Source organism: Anser cygnoides, chromosome 14, assembly GCF_040182565.1.
Source record: "Anser cygnoides isolate HZ-2024a breed goose chromosome 14, Taihu_goose_T2T_genome, whole genome shotgun sequence".
NCBI classification, from domain to species: Eukaryota; Metazoa; Chordata; class Aves; order Anseriformes; family Anatidae; genus Anser; species Anser cygnoides.
This window is the reverse complement of record NC_089886.1, coordinates 5,864,805-5,880,843: the sequence shown is the minus strand read 5'-3', so window position 1 is coordinate 5,880,843 and position 16,039 is coordinate 5,864,805. Positions and strand designations below refer to the sequence as shown.

The 16,039-nt window shown below is 49.9% G+C and overlaps 1 protein-coding gene across 3 annotated transcripts in view; it reads left to right on the top strand.

The window, feature by feature from the left end:
* The window catches only part of FLT4 (fms related receptor tyrosine kinase 4), a 56,915-nt gene extending 40,963 nt beyond the window's left edge, over positions 1-15,952 (top strand). Inside the window, exons 14-30 of one of the 3 annotated variants that reach the window (XM_048057245.2) lie at positions 152-298; positions 954-1,085; positions 1,395-1,501; positions 1,641-1,776; positions 2,580-2,684; positions 4,165-4,278; positions 4,484-4,572; positions 4,864-5,011; positions 5,573-5,667; positions 6,169-6,291; positions 6,645-6,756; positions 7,129-7,228; positions 7,665-7,770; positions 8,692-8,831; positions 9,523-9,643; positions 10,454-10,539; positions 11,958-15,952. In XM_048057245.2, coding sequence (XP_047913202.2) covers positions 152-298; positions 954-1,085; positions 1,395-1,501; positions 1,641-1,776; positions 2,580-2,684; positions 4,165-4,278; positions 4,484-4,572; positions 4,864-5,011; positions 5,573-5,667; positions 6,169-6,291; positions 6,645-6,756; positions 7,129-7,228; positions 7,665-7,770; positions 8,692-8,831; positions 9,523-9,643; positions 10,454-10,539; positions 11,958-12,174 — 2,078 coding nt within the window. In that variant the 3' untranslated portion in view covers positions 12,175-15,952. Of the gene's footprint in view, positions 1-151; positions 299-953; positions 1,086-1,394; positions 1,502-1,640; positions 1,777-2,579; positions 2,685-4,164; positions 4,279-4,483; positions 4,573-4,863; positions 5,012-5,572; positions 5,668-6,168; positions 6,292-6,644; positions 6,757-7,128; positions 7,229-7,664; positions 7,771-8,691; positions 8,832-9,522; positions 9,644-10,453; positions 10,540-11,954 lie in introns of all 3 variants that reach the window. The other 2 variants (XM_048057244.2, XM_048057246.2) reach the window with 2 other exon arrangements.
* The last annotated feature ends 87 nt before the right edge of the window (positions 15,953-16,039 follow it).

Below are 16,039 nucleotides of genomic sequence, written 5' to 3'. Positions count from 1 at the left end.
GGAGGAGAGCTGGTGCTCTTGCTGCAGTCAGCTTCCCAGTCCATCCCTGGGAGAAGCCATGCAAGCAGGGGTTAGACACCCAAAGCCCGCTATGAATTCTTTTGATCAATCCATTTCCCGTTTTCCCCTCCTCTTTGTGCTGCTCCTCCAGCCCTGGAGATCCCTCGCCTCAAGCAGAACCTGACAGACATTTGGGTGAATGTCAGCGACTCCATAGAGATGCGGTGCAAGGTGGACGGCAACCACGTTCCTGACATCAGCTGGTACAAAGACGAGAAACTGGTGGAAGAAGTGTCAGGTACAGTGGGGTGGGGATGAATCAAAGGCAGAGCATCATGTCTGGTGGCCAGAGAACTCAGCACTGCTGGGTTCTGGGAGTTGCTGTGACCAGGCAAAGGCACCTGGTTCTCTGAATTGCCTGAACTCTGTTTTAATCATGTTCTGCCTGGTTTGATGCATGCTCACTGTCTGAGTCTTTGCCCTAGGGCCTGGCTCAGCACTGTCTGTGCACATGTACATTCAGAGAGCAAAGAGATGCATCATTTTCCTTCTTACACTCAGCTCAGTGCTGGGCATCTCTGCTAAGGCAGAGACCAACCCATAACCTATGGAAGGAACATGGGAAGTATCCGGGCACATTGCAGAGGGAAAGGAACAGGCCCTGGAGGTGAAGCAGAGCTTGACACGCCATCTGGATGGCCCGAGCACTGTTGCCATCCAGCAATGTCTGTAGGGGTTTCGTTCCCTCCATACACCGCCTGAGGAGGGCCTCTCCAGAGTAGTTTTTGGTCTGTAAGGCCCCAGAGGAGATCCTCTGCCAGCCGGCACGATTTCATTCTGTCATCTAAAATAAAACAGCCAAAAAATAGAAGCTTTATTTTCAGCCTCAATGAGTTCAATATATGAATCCTCCTTTCCTGTGAGTGACCACCATAACCCTCCGTGCCTTACAGGGATCGACCTGGCGGACTTCAACCAGAGGCTGAGCATTCAGAGGGTGAGGGAGGAGGATGCTGGGCTCTACCTCTGCAGCGTCTGCAACGCCAAGGGCTGTGTGAACTCCTCGGCCAGTGTCTCCGTAGAAGGTACCAGCAGCCACAACACCCCTTGGGGATGAAACCATCTGACAGGAGTGTGTCCAAGGTCCCATGCCTCTTCCCTGTGATACCAGGCAGCAGGGGGGCAGTGAAAGCCCCTTAGGGCACCTGTAGTCCAGAGGATGTTTAGCTTGGGAAGCGTCAAGCTACTCTGCTCTTCTCAAAGTCAGCCTGCTCAGACAGGCTTAGCATGAGGGGAAACACACCTCCCTGGTCTCTCCACATCCTGAATGGGACAGCCGAGCTGGGGTAGGGAACGGGCATCTCTGAATCTGCAATTTCACTCCCGTCCCACAGGCTCTGATGACAGGACCAATGTGGAGATTGTCATCCTGATTGGGACTGGGGTCATCGCTGTTTTCTTCTGGATCCTCCTTATCCTCATCTTCTGTAACATCAAAAGGGTATGTGGTTGTCTCTCTGCCGGGGCACGTAAGGGCTGTAGTAAAGACGGGGACAGGGAATGGCCTTTGCCAGGGGAAAGCAGGTTGAGGCAGGCAAAGGAGGCATCTCCTCACCCGCTGTGTTGGCTGATCCCTACAGCCTGCCCATGCAGACATCAAGACTGGCTACCTCTCCATCATCATGGACCCCGGCGAGGTGCCTTTGGAGGAGCAGTGCGAGTACCTGCCCTATGATTCCAGCAAGTGGGAATTCCCCCGAGACCGCTTGCGCCTAGGTGAGCTGAGCCCCATCCCCACCACTGCATGCTGCACCCAGGGCTTCCCACCAGCCCTTCAAACTCACCCTCCAGGTTTCTTACACGATTTTGTGTATGTAATGCCTCCTCTCTGTCTCAGGCTTCCCATCTTGTCCGTACTGTCCCTAAAGCCCACTTGTGCCTGGGAAAATCTCTTTGGGTCTCTTTGGCAGGTCTGAGCCAACTGTAAGCCCAGACTCTCCCACCATACCCACAGGCATCACTGAGACCATGAGACCTCTGGGCATGCTTTAAAGCACACCCCGATGTTCTCCAACTGGCGATCAGGACACAGCAGCCCAGTTCACGGGAGGTACCCTGAGTACAGGACCAGGAACGCAGCCATTATCCTCCTCATGCTGAGACACCCACCTGCAGTCTCTTCCCTCTGTCTGGGAGGGTTAAAAGGGCTGCAGACTGCCTTTGATGCACTGAGCAGTGACGTTAGCCCTGGCTGATCTGCTGCAAGGTGTCGCAGTTACCTTTCCCACACGGCCTGTTTGAGGGCAACAAACAGCCTCTCACTTCTGCAGGGCCATTTCCTTCCTCCACTTTGTCCATGCCAGGTCTGTCTCAGTTCCTCCCCTCATCCTCTCTCTTATTCTCACAGCCAAAGCAAGCAGCCACCTGGAAAGGGCATACGTTGCACTCCTTCCTTTTCCTTTATAACCCTTTTTCTTTCTTCATCCCATGGTTTCCTGTAGGGCTTTTTGTTTTTTCATCCCATTCTCCATGTGCTGCACCTGCCTTCCTTCACGCTGCCTCTCTCTTTTTGCCCATAGGTAAAGTCCTGGGTCATGGTGCATTTGGGAAGGTGGTGGAAGCATCAGCATTTGGAATCAATAAAAGTAACAGCTGTGAGACCGTAGCAGTCAAAATGCTGAAAGGTATGTGGACAGCGAAGCAGAATACGCAGTCCTTGTGGATATAAAGGGTGCCAGAGACAGTCTACCTTGTAAATGACTGACTTTTGCATAAAACATTTTCCAGGGCCTTAACAAATGCCTTTATCTCCCTTAAGCACTCCTGGGTGCTTCTGCTTGAGCCAGCACTGAGCTAGGGGAGAGAAGCTGGAGCCAGTCTTTTAATTTATGGCTTCTTGGCCTCTACACATTTGATCCTCTTGGCCTTCCTTCGTGAATGCTTTAGCCCCACCCAGCTGCACTGGGAGGCAAGTGGTAGAGCAGATAGCAGGGACCTGGGGAATTCAGCTTGCAAGGAAATTTAACTGTCTGCAAAGGCAAAGAGTAAGATCTGTCTCGAAGGAAGAACAAGAATCCAGAGCCCCTCTCTGGCAGGTCACCAAAGAAAATGTTGCTCCTAATTGCCTTCTTCAAAATGTTCCTGTATTTCATGTTTATGGGCCAGGTTCAGAGACGGGTAAAGAAGCACGTTACAGCTCTGGAGCTTAGGAGGGCTGAATTGGCTTTGCATCCAAAGCCTGGTCAATCCACTGTGAGATTTTAAGCCGCACTTTCAGACAGGCATCCAGAACATTATCCTGTAATTTGGCAACCAACAAAATATCAAGGCAGTCCCCAGTCAGCAGTGGCCTGTACATAGAAACTGAACCATGGCTTGGCTCGGGAGCACTTACCACTGCAGGTGGACGGGTGATCCGCATGACAATTGCAGAGAGAAACCTGGCCATACAAGGCTGTTTTACAGTCCTTTGAGGCATGGCTCTTACCTGGCCCACCAGCTGCAGCTCAGGAGGATGTTTCTCTCTCTCAAACTAAATTTGCAAACTCCCAAGTAAGGCAAAACGCATATGGGGAAGGCAGAGAAGTATGAAAAATGCACACAAAAACAGAGAATGCACCTTTAGAGTAAAACAGAGGAGCAAGAATTGTTGCAAATTAGGCAGTCAGAGAGAAAATGCAGTACAGAGAGCTGACAGGGGCACAATGCTGTGTTTGCTATGGGAGAGGAATTATAAAAAGATCTGAGGCAGCTCCTATCTTCAGTCACAATCAAAAGCCTCAAATGTCTTTTTGTTTCTAATTTTCCTTAAAACAGTTTTATAGCTCGTTATCTCTGCTTGGAGGCTAAAAGGGCAGAGATTCAAATGTGTGCATCTGTATGTAAGCCTCGAGTAATATTTTTTCTGCACAACTATTATAAGGAAAAAATTGTTGGATGCAGGTTGTGTTTGCTTGGGTCCCTGCACCTGCAGGATGCACCCTGTGCATTACAGCAGGGATCCTGGGAGGCTCTGCCATTTCATTTGGAAACATGCAATAACAAAATGTACCGAGGCTTTGGGGTCACAACCTCCCCAGCAAGACTCACATTAACGCCGTGCTAAGAGGGGGCACAAAAAAGCTGCAAGGAGGCATCATCATGACGTGGTTTGTGTGTTTCCAGAGGGAGCTACCGCAAGTGAGCACAAGGCACTGATGTCAGAGCTGAAGATCCTCATTCACATCGGGAATCACCTCAACGTGGTGAATTTGCTGGGTGCCTGTACCAAACCCAATGGTAAATATCCCAGGGCGTCATCCCCTGTGCCATTTCTGCTGGCCACGAGAGTGACTGCAGGGACACATGGGGACGTTATCAGTGTGTATGTGTGCGCTTAGCCTTGGTGCCGCAGCATAGCAGCACTGCGTATAACGTGAATTGGGGCAGATTCTGACTATTCCAAGTCCTTGCCTCTTTCTGACATTTGATTTCTTCTCGTCAGGTCCACTCATGGTTATCGTTGAGTTCTGCAAGTATGGCAACCTCTCCAACTACCTGCGGACTAAGCGGGAAGGGTTCAGTCCTTACAGGGTAGGTAACCTCCTTTGTCCCTAGGGACTTGTTCCATGGCTAGGGAAGGAAGACATGCAACCAGAAACATAACCCGACAATGAGACAGAGACACCCTCTGTCTAGCAGTAGGTCACCCTTACACAGTGATGTTGGCTCATGGGTAACATCAGGGAAGAAATTTCTGTCTGAAGTGGGGAACAGGTGCTTCCAGACCAAAATTACAGTCTAAGAGCGGGATGTGTAGCTCATGGGTGCAGGAACTACAGTGTGTGTTGCCTGCTGAGGTTTTTGTTTTGATCTTCTTGCTAGGAGAAGTCACCCAGGCTGCGTATTCAGGTCCAGTCCATCGTGGAGGCAGTGAGAGCAGACAGGAGGAGTCGTTCCAGGACTAGTGACAGTGCTATCTTCAACCGCTTTCTGATGCACAAGAGCCAGACAGCACAGCCGATCCAGGAAGGTAATACCCCAGCCTTGGCAGTAGCTCCTCACCTAGTCCGTCAAGAAAATGCCAGACTTGCCTAACTTGGGAATGGGGAGAGCACGACAGTGGGCAGCTGGGACCCAGCCTCAACGCCGGTGACTCCACTATTGTGTGGCAATTCCCTGAACAGGGCTATTATATTCATCTGCTGTCTCTTGGAATAGACTTTAGAAACCCTAAAGGGAGGATTAAGTCACTTAAAATTTTTTCTTTAGCCTAAAGAAAGAAGAATTGAAGGGTTTCCTCAGTGGGTCCTACCTAGGGCAGGAATGATGGGTTGACCTTCAAAGTCCCTTCCAGATGTTTTACTGAAGTATTCTGGAAGTTGGACTCATTCTCCTCACACTTGAACAGGTTCCTGCTGTGTGCTTTCTGCCACCTAGGCAGAAAATCGTAGGTGGGAGAGAGTTTCTCCAGTTAGCACCAAACACTAGCTGTATCTCACCCAGGGGCTATTTGTAGCCTGCAGTCCTAGAGAGAGGCAAGGAGGACAAGAGGCCACTCACTGTCTAACCATTTTCTTGTACTCCTGGGCAGTGGATGACTTGTGGCAAAGTCCCTTGACTATGGAAGACCTGATCTGCTACAGCTTCCAGGTAGCACGTGGCATGGAGTTCCTGGCATCCCGAAAGGTGAGTTTGCCCTTTCCAGTGCTCCTTTCTTCTTTTGTGCATGCCTGACTAGAAAAGGCCTGGTGAGGTCCGTCCGTGTAATCACAGAGCCTCTCCCATGAATAGCCGGGCTCTTTGACTGGCTGTTTCCGATCTCTAGTATTGCAGTGTGAACTTGTTTTGTGATTTATCTCTACAAAACCCTACAAAACTACTACAAAACCTCTACAAAACTGCCTGCAGCCACTTTGCAGGTGACACACAGAAAGATTCAGTGATCTGCTTCATGCCCCTCAAGAAGTCTCAGGCAATGCAGGGATGGGAACTTAGCCCTCTTGCATTTAATCCTCTCTTTAATTATCTCTTTTTAATTTTTTTGTCTTGAGCTCCTCGCTGCTTCCACTATTTCCCCATTACAGATCAGGCTGGCAAGGGAAGGACAGGGGTGGGGGGTGCTTTGCTCTTTATGATGGTGGTTCGTGTCCCTCTGATTTTGCCCCCTTCTTCTTCATGTGCCTTCAGTGCATCCACAGAGACCTGGCAGCTCGCAATATCCTGCTGTCAGAGAACAACGTGGTAAAGATCTGCGACTTTGGCCTGGCCCGGGACATCTACAAGGACCCCGACTACGTCAGGAAGGGCAGTGTGAGTGCCGTCTTCTTAAACCCTATACAGATTAGGCCTCTGGTGAGGTGTTGATAAACTACCTTGGGGATGGAATAAACTGAGGAAAAGATAAAAAGGGAGGAGTGGAACCACTTGCATGGCTGGGACCAGGGACCATTGGCCCAATAATGGAGGTTCAGTCCACCACCACCAGGCTTCCATCTCCTTCCTTTTGCCCCTCAGCCCTTCAGCACTATTCTATCCTTATACTCTTTCAGTGTGTTTGTCCCTCCCTCCGGCCTAACCAAACCTCCGCTCCTCCATCAGGAGGATCAGGGCTATTGGCTGTGGTTCCTGAATAAGCAATTGTGCCCCTTGTCTCCCTCCTGCAGGCCCGCCTCCCCCTGAAGTGGATGGCTCCAGAAAGCATCTTCGACAAGGTCTACACTACCCAGAGTGACGTCTGGTCCTTTGGGGTCCTGCTCTGGGAGATCTTCTCACTAGGTGAGTGCTAATGAGGGCCACATGCTGCTGAGGGAGGCAGGACCTTCCTCCCACATAGCACCTTGGTGGGTCAGTCTGTGCAGGAGGCCCTGGTGCTCTGCAGCATGTCTGAGGAGTGACGGGAAAGACATCAGTGTGGGCAAAAGAAATATGAAGGCCATATCCACCCGTGAACAGGGTGACGGGAGGCAGCCTCCTCCCCACTGAGGCAGAGGGGCCTGTCTCAAGCAGCATCGAAGACATGAGCTGTGCATGAGAAGTGACCACAGCTCCCATGTGTTTTGAGAGGAAGGGCAGTCACAGGACATGGACTGTTTTCTGATGGCACACTTCATGTTCCCGCTTCCTCACCCCTCTTCAAACCTCCTTTAGGGGCATCTCCATACCCTGGAGTCCAGATCAACGAGGAGTTCTGCCAGAGGCTCAAAGATGGTACCAGGATGAGAGCCCCAGAGTACGCCACAGCAGAAATGTGAGTCGGATACCTCGTGGATCCCGGCGTAGGGCAGGGCAGGCCCCTTTGTGGGATGCAGAGACTTTTCAGCCAGGGTTTGAGCCAACATCTCCTCTCCTGGGTTTGAATGCAGGACAGAGCTATCTAGGAACACCAAATCCCTTGCATACCCTCTCTGGGATGGTTCTGTAAGCTGCCAATGTGCTTTGCTGCTCCGGATGGTATCTGAGGTGTCTAAACTGGCTCTGTCTGAGCTAACAGTTATTCAACACAAAATGAACCAGCCCCATTGCAGCCCCCTTCCTGTAGGTCCATGGCACAAAATGTGCTGGGTACCAAGCTTTTCTCCACACTGCAAGTACACACTGTGCCAGCAGGCCCCACATGGGTAGGAGCTGCAGAGCCGGGTAGGAGGGGGTTTCTGTGGTATAAAACCAGTGTTTCTTCTCGGCAGTTACCGTATCATGCTGAGCTGCTGGCATGGTGATCCCAAGGAGAGACCAACTTTCTCCGACCTGGTGGAGATACTGGGGAACCTTCTTCAGGAAAACGTCCAGCAGGTGAAAATCTCTCTGTGTCCCTGTACAGCTCCAGACTGCTAGCTCCCCCACTGTGCCCTCCTCTGATGCCCCAGGCAATGCAAAGCCTTTGCATAGGCCAAGGGATGAGACAGTGTTTCCTGGATCAGACAAGTCTGTCCCCCAGGGGTACTGGAGACAATATTTCTGCAGTAGCCTTCTCACTGAATCCTAAAATAGCCCCACTCCTTGCAGGGCGGGTGCCCTCTCAGTCGTCATTCCAGCATTTCCATCCTAATCCCCAGATGATTATTTGAAATTTTTCAGCTGACTCAAGGCCCTGGCACTCCTGCCTCCCACATGACTGCATAATGAAAACCCGGACTTCACCAAGGTTTCTGAAACTCTATCTTCAGATCTAAATGTCAGGGCCATGTGAACTAAACAACCGTTCCATTACAGCAGTCAGATATCCACAATTCTCTGAAACTATTACTAATCACTGCCATGCAGTAACTCACCAGCACTTCTAACTGCAATGAATGTGCAGCTCTGCTATTAACTTTTTCTTGATGTTATCAGAACTTATCTGAAGATGAGAGCTAAATGCTTAAAAATGAGTACTGACCTATCCTGCCCCTCTGATTTTAGCCTTTCAGCACTGGATCCCAGCACAGGCATGACTAAGTCACGGTGCTTTGCCCATGTAGGTTGGAGAAGTGTAGGTGCCACCGGACTGAGTTGTTTTCCTGCTCACACACACACCTCCATGGACCTGCAACACTCACAAACACGTAACTCAGTGGGGCACAGAAATCTCCAGGCAGATATTTTGTCTGAGAGAAACAGAAGACATAAAATAGGAATGTTCTTCCCCAGCTCTGATAGTTTCTGTTTGTAGAGCCCTTTCTAGCAGGAAAGGCCTCCCCTTCTTGTAAAGCCACTGACTGTTCTTCCTCCCAGGAAGGGAAGGATTACATCCCACTGAATGACTCTCACAGCTCAGAAGATGATGGTTTCTGCCAGGTGCCTTCCTCTGCCCAGCAAAACTCAGATGAAGAGGACTTTGACATGAGGATACGTTGCCACAGCCTAGCAGCAAGGTGAATCCCCTGTGAAAAGGGCTGAGGGAGGCCAGCGGGCAGCCAGTGACCTGAGCTGTAAGGAAGTTTGAGGGATATGAGGAGAACCCAGTAGTGAGAGGTTGGAAAAATCCGGGGTGATCAGGTGTGATCCAAGCACTTAGGCCATAGTATCTTGCTCATAAAAACAAAATCACTTTCCTTTGCTGAGAAACAAGAGTCCCCAGTGTCTGAGCCTGACATTCCTCCTCTTGCTTCGAACTACAGAGCATCACATCCCACCCACCAAAGGCATCCCAGCGCATCAGGTAGATGAAGAAAGGTGTCAGCTGAGTCTCTGCCAGTCTGTTAGTGCAGGATCTTCATCCTAACTAGTCTGTTCCTATCTAAACCAGACAGTTAGGCCTAGGCTTCGTATCTCCAGAGAGCTGTGATGGTTTGACACCTGGGATCTATATGGCATTACTCTGCTTATCCAGAGTGGAGAGATAATCAGTGCCTGATGCAGTCAGGAAGTCTGGGTGCTCCCTACTGTAGAAAGAGGGGGACAAGAGGCCTAAGGTGACCATATTCTCCTCCAAAAATACACCATTTGGGTCATTTACCTCCCTGCATACCTTGGTTGCAGGGAGAGGAAGCTGAATTCAGCTCCTGTTTATTCAGGACGTTGGCTCTGTTGGTTTTACTGAATACTGTATGCTTCTGTGGGCAGATATTACAACTGCGTCTCTTTCCCTGGTTGTTTGACGGGAGGAAATCAGATCAGGTGTCCATCCAGGATAAAGACATTTGAAGAGTTTCCCATGACACACACAATGTACAAGGCACACCCGGTGAGTAGCATCTGAGTGGGGTTGAGCAGAGGGGTGAAAAAACATTCAGCTGTTTCCTTACACATTTGCTTTTAAGATCATGGAAGGAAAATCACTTCTATCTAATGTCAGTCTGTCTGCGTCATTCCTGTTCAGTCTGTCCAGCCCTATGCACATTCATTTCTTCACCTGGCACATAGGATTTTTCAATAGCACAGCTCCTACTCTCTGACTGTGAGATAGGGAGGTTTAGATCTGCAAGCAAGGACTACAAAGGATCTCAGAGAAGAGCCTGCTCTTCACCCTTCTCAAATTTGTAAACATAGCCTGGTTAAGCAGACTGAAATCCAGCCATGACTAGACAAATACAGAGTGCTTGTCTGCACCTGGAGCTCCCCTATCCTGACTAACACAGCAGTGTGCAGTAGGAGCCCTCCTGGCTTCTGTGAACTGGTCTGGTACTTACATCTCCTGTGGTTGCAAAACTAAAATCATACCATTAATCTCAGACGAAAATCTCACCTCTCATGGGTTTCATGGTAATACATCTTCCAGGCAGGGAGCACTCTTTTTTTTTTTTTTTTTTTTTCCCAAAAGTAGCATTGAATTGCCCACACAAATCCTACATTTGAGTGTGTGGCTTAAAAGCACCTAAGAAGTCACCTAAGAATATCACCAGCATGCTCCATGGTCTTTCTGGAAGTAAAATGCCCCCACTCCTTTTTCCCATCACAGATGCACATGATCTCATCTCCCGAATGATTCCTCCTCCCTTGCCAGTTTGATCAGTTGACAGGGATGTTACTGATAACTCCTGTTGCTTCCTTCCAGGACAATCAGACAGACAGTGGGATGGTTCTGGCATCTGAGGAATTTGAGAGGATAGAAAACCGACACAGAAAAGAAGGTGGATTCAGGTACTCCTTAAGTCTAGCCACTCAGATCTCCCTGCTGCCAAATGCAATGAGACAAGAAGGAGCTCTTGGCAGCTCTCTGTAGGGTATGCCTCTTGGGGCTCTCAGCAGCAGCAGAGCTGTGGGCTCTGAGCCAGAGAAGTCCATGCACACGTTAACAAGAGGCAAAGTGCACCGATAACAGACCTGCCTGCTGCTTCTCAGGTTTTAAAAATATAAACGATGCCCATTCAACAGACCAAAACATGCCCCGTAAGGCATGAGTATGTGTCCACTACGATGACGAGACACAGTGGAATGACAGTGTTATCAGGGCTCTTTATTGCTAATTGGCATTTTCTGGTGAAGTGTATCAGGGCTTCTTCAAGCAGTGGCAGGTGGGGTGGACTGAAACCTGGTGGCTGCCACCTCCTTGGGGTTCACCCCAGCCCTGCCCCATGTATTACAGGGCCCTGATGTGGCATGGCAGGGATGGTCCAGGCCTTAGGACTTCCTGCATGCTGGTACTGAGGCTGGCAGGTCAAGCTGGCGCTCTCAAGGCTGAGGATGTTACAGGTGGTTATGTCCTTGCCCTACACTTGGAGCCTGAGTAAGAACATGTCCTGCTCATCTCTGCTTGGTGCCAGAGCAGGCTGAGACCTTATCTCTGTGACTGTATTGAGTGAGCCATGTCAGCACGTGTATAGACAAGGCCAGTCCCAAGGCTCTTCCTCTCCTCCTCTCCCTCCCAACATCAGATCAGGCTGGTCATTGTCCTTGCCCTTAGCCATAGCCCTGTGGCCTCTCTGCTGTTGTATCAGACTGTCTCCTGCTTCTTGTCCTTGTCCTCTTTTCCCTAAGGCACCTTCCTGTTGTCTCCTACACCGTGGGCTTCCTGAGGGCCCATCCCCTAGCAAACACTGCCCTTAAACCTCCCCTTGAATGTGTCCCTGCTCTTGTGACCTCTTGTTTGTCACCTGGTGTTGGCAGGCGCAGAGATGTGGTTGCTGCTTTCCTCCCACATCCTCTTCGTTGTCTTCCTTTGTCTCTTCTCCCCCATCCTCGCTGTTGGCTTGTATCAGCTTCTGTTACTCCTGCCAGGTCTAGGAGCAATTGAGGTAATGTCTCCTGCCTCTCCCTGCTCGTTGGGGTCCCAACCCTTCCCTGGGCTTCCCAGAGCTATCTAGAGGAGGTAAAATAACTTCATATAACTCTGTGGCTGGGTTACACGCAGGGTTTTTACAACACATACGGGCTGTGGTTAAGTTTAGAGCAAGACCTGGTGTTGGGCTTTGAAGTGAAGGTGTATGTCCATTCCTGACCCCACCGCTGCCCCGTGCATTAACAGATGATGTCTCCTGAACCTGGGATCTCTCTAAGCAGGACAGAGGCTTTCCAGGAGTGCTCAGACTGACCTTCTTTGTCTCTCTCCCTCGCAGCAGTAAAGGGCCCAGCCGAACTGCAGAGCTGCCAGGGGAACAGTCAGACCTGCGGGGCAGATGTCGGCCGTTGTACGGGTCCCAGGTCGGAGGCCAGACTTTTTACAACAGTGAATACGGGGAGCTGTCAGAACACTCTGAGGATGGCAGCTGCACCCCGCCTGGAGAGGGGGCCAGTCCCCCCACTCTCCACGCTTCCTTCTTCTCCGAGCAGTACTAATGGCATCAGGCCCCGGAGACGCCCTGCTGAGGCATCCCCTTCCACCCTCCAGGCACATCATCGGGGTCACTCAGAGCTTCCCCTTCAACCTACACCCAACCCCAGCAGGGAACCCACCCAAAACCAGATGGGGAACACTGATGTCCTTGGAACCGCAGCTTGACGGCCCACGCAGCACCTCCAGCTGCAACTTCTCTGTGCCGGAACTGGAGAGAGCACCTTGCTGATTCCTCGGGTTTCTTTTATTTCTGTGGCTCAGACAGATGCATTCTCCTGGCGAGTGGGTGCCTGTGTTCAGCACTACAGCACCTTCTGCCTAGCATCCAGCCTCCACTCAGATCAGCTTCCCATTCAGAAAGCCCATTTCAGGTCAGATATAAATAGATCTGCCTGAGTCTCAAGTTTCTTCCTGGTGTGCAGCCTGAATGTTTTTCCTTGGATTGCTTCCTCCTCCTCTCCTCATGATGTCAGCTGCTGAGTCGCGGAGCAGAATCAAAGGGAAGAAATCCCTAGTGGTGGTAGCAGCAAGAGCAGGACGTTTTGAAGAGGTGTACAGAGAGATCCCAAGGGATCTTTGTAAATGTTCGTGCACTCTGTTCGCTCTGGGGAGGCACCAGTGTGCACCCAGCCTCTATATCCTCTGCAAGCAACACCCACACCCCTCTCATTTCTGCTGGTGGCGACCTGTCAATCTACATTACCACTGGGGTTTTTTCAGCCATCTCAACACAGCCAGCGCTGAGTAGGTCACCAGCTGATGGCTAGAGTCCTCCCAGTGAGATAAATAGCCACTCTTTTTGCAGGCGCTGTGTGAGACGGGGTTTTATATTCTCTGTGCTGGGAGCAGGTTGCTCACAGGTCTCCTGTTCTTGCCTTCCCCTTCTCCAAGAGCAGTGCTGAGATCATTTGTTGCTCGAGTGAGAAATTAAAGCAAGGCTGTGTTAATTTCAGCTGGCTTCTAAACATAGAGTGAAAATGGGTTGTTTGCTGAAAGGAAAAGCATGTAAGTGGTAGGGAGTGAAATGTTTATTTTCAAGTTGCTGCAAGGGTTTTTGAAACAATGGAAGGAACACAGCTCCAGCAACGAGGTGCTCTGGGCTGCATCTCCTTGCGTTGGCAGCGCTGAGCACCAGAGGGCAGTGCCTGGCCAGGGCCCAAGCCCTCACCCTTCTGGATGGACAGTTCTGCACCATGACCTTTCCTGCCACCCTGGTTCCCTGGCTCTACAGAGGCACTCTCTGCACCATGGGCTCCTCTCCAGTTTCCATTGCAGAGCCACCAGCACAGCGTACCTGTCTCTGGAGGACTGAGAAACATCTATTTGCTGAGGAACCATCTCATCACTTGGGCCCTTTATTTCTAAAAGATAACCACATGAATCAGAGCTCTGGGGAACCTCCACAGCCCCTCTCAACAGATTTCTGTGCTGCTGCCTCACTACTTTCCACCTACTTCTTTCCATCCTGCTCATAATGCAAGAGCTCAGCCACAGAGCATGGTTACATCACCACCAGGAGTCTGGGCGAAGAGGCTCGTCTGAACAGCTTGTCATCTTCCCTTCTCCCACACGCCAGAGGCTGGCAGAGCTCCTTGCACCAGGGCATCTCAGCACCGGGGGGTTTCTGCCTGCAGGCCACACCTCTGTGCATATAGGCAAGGGTTTGGACTTTTAAAATTGTGTTTCCTGCCAGACACACTGTTTTCCCAAACTGTACTTCTCTTACAGCAGAAGGTATTTCCTGACATGAGCCTGCGAGTCCTTATGGATGACTTTCCCAAGTCTTAATTATAGTTGTCTGCACAAGTGTAATGGGGAAAATTTATTTAGCACATGGGAAAAGCGTGGCTGTCATTCAGATTCTCTAAGCCTGTGCAGAGCACCCGATGTTCCCCTCCCATTTCATGGCAGCAGGATGACATGGCTGTGATTTCCATGGCAAAAAGAGGCACAAAACTGGACCGGCTTGAGCCAAGCTGGCTCAGGACATGGAATTAGAAACTGCATGTGACAATTAATTCCCTGACTTCTGCTGGCGTCCCCCGAAGTTGCCAGGAATTTAAATATCTTTAAGTAATTGTTATGACTCAGTAAGAATCCTTCTGGCAGGAGATGCTGGAGAGCCAGGCCAGGGAAGTAGGACAGACAATGGGGTCTAGGCCAGGCCAAATTCTCCTGCCCTCGTCTTGCCCCGGTTTTTGGATGGGTGGTTTCTTTGACAGAAGGAAGGCTGCCTGTGCCCTGTGCTGCTGGGGGTCTCCACCAGGATTCACGTGGGTGGAAGATGACAGACAGAGCTGAATTCAGGCTGCTCTCTTGGTAATGTGCAGTGTAGGGCCCACATTTTCTTGTTTCCGGTGCTTCACAAACAGTTCTCTGCCTGGAAACACAGCCCTGTCTGAGAGAAGGCCCAAGAAAGATGTCTATAAATTAATTAACAGTTGAAAAACGTAATTCCAAAGTAGCTACAAGTGAGGGCTAGAAACATGCTAGCAAAGCCAGGCATTTGCAGGGCACTGGCAGGATTCCTCAGCAGAAATGGGACGGAGGCATCTGAGCGCTCTGGCTGGCTGTCAGCACTCCCAGTAGGCCGGGACAGCTGCACTGGGGCTTTAGGTTCAGCTGTAAATTGCTCACAGGCATCATTGTGGAGAAGGGTTACTTCATTAGAGCTATTGTTAAAGATCCCCAGCTTCACACTGGGTTCACACTGAAGTGACATCTGAATTTAAACATTCAAATCATCCAACCCCACAGAAGTTTATTTTCTCTATTTTGTACCATCTTGGAGGGGGGAAAGAATCAGATTGTATTGTATCTGCATCAACAGCCTGGCACGAACAATGTAGCCTTAATACGAGCAAATGCTGGCTCCTCTTTCAGACACTCCTGATGAGGAGGAACAATTGTACTGTGGGATACTGAAGAGTTGTTGAGACAATTGTACTTTTGCTCTCTTAAAAGTATACTAAAATTAGAGTGTACAAACCTGATACCCTTCCCCACACTCTTGCATTATTTCTGGCATTTTTTTTACAGTCTTCAGATAAATGTGAGCATGAAAAGAAGCTGGTTTGTTCTGGTTTTGAGATGAGAGGCAACAGCGTTGTCTGTCTTTCCACAGCTACAAGGAAGTATTTCAGCTTTTAAAACCCAGGTTCGATATTTGTGCCTGTTCTATTCACAGTGCACTGTTTTGTTTTGTTCAGGCCTTTTACTGGAACATGTAACTGAAGCTAAGCTATTTATCATCACCCTCTTTTAAAATGACCGTTCCCAGTCTACACACAGTCTCACTTTTCCCTACAAAGTGTTGGTGTTGAGAGGACATTTCTCTTTCATGAAAAAAAAGTGTTTGGTCCCCTACTTGCAAATACACGTGCGTCTTTGAAGAAAAACCTGTGTATCAAGTAACACTTCATTTATATTGCAATATTTTAACCTGGTACCTGTTGTTGCTACAGCAGCATTCAATGTTTCAGTGGACTGCCTCGGAAGCAAGTAGGTTACAACATGGGTTATGTGTGAGTACAAAAGTGTGGTTTGTGTGAGTGTTTTGTGGGTGAGTGGGTGTTTGCATGCGTGAATTTCTCCTACCAGTGAGCGTACGTGAGTTTTCATAACTCCTGTTGAGTCTTGTCTCTGGAAGTTCACCGTTATGTATCAAACCAGTTAGAACACTGCTTTCTTTCCTCTCCTCCTATTGTACTTGTTATCCTTTGTCATTAAGAGTTTTGTTGTAATATCTAAATGTGAAAATGAATAAAGTCGTAACTGGCAGCAGCGCTCTGGTTCCTGGAGGCAGCCGCTGCCCACAGGCTCCGCTCGGCCCCAGCTCCCAGCGCGGCTCAGGACATCCCTGCTCCA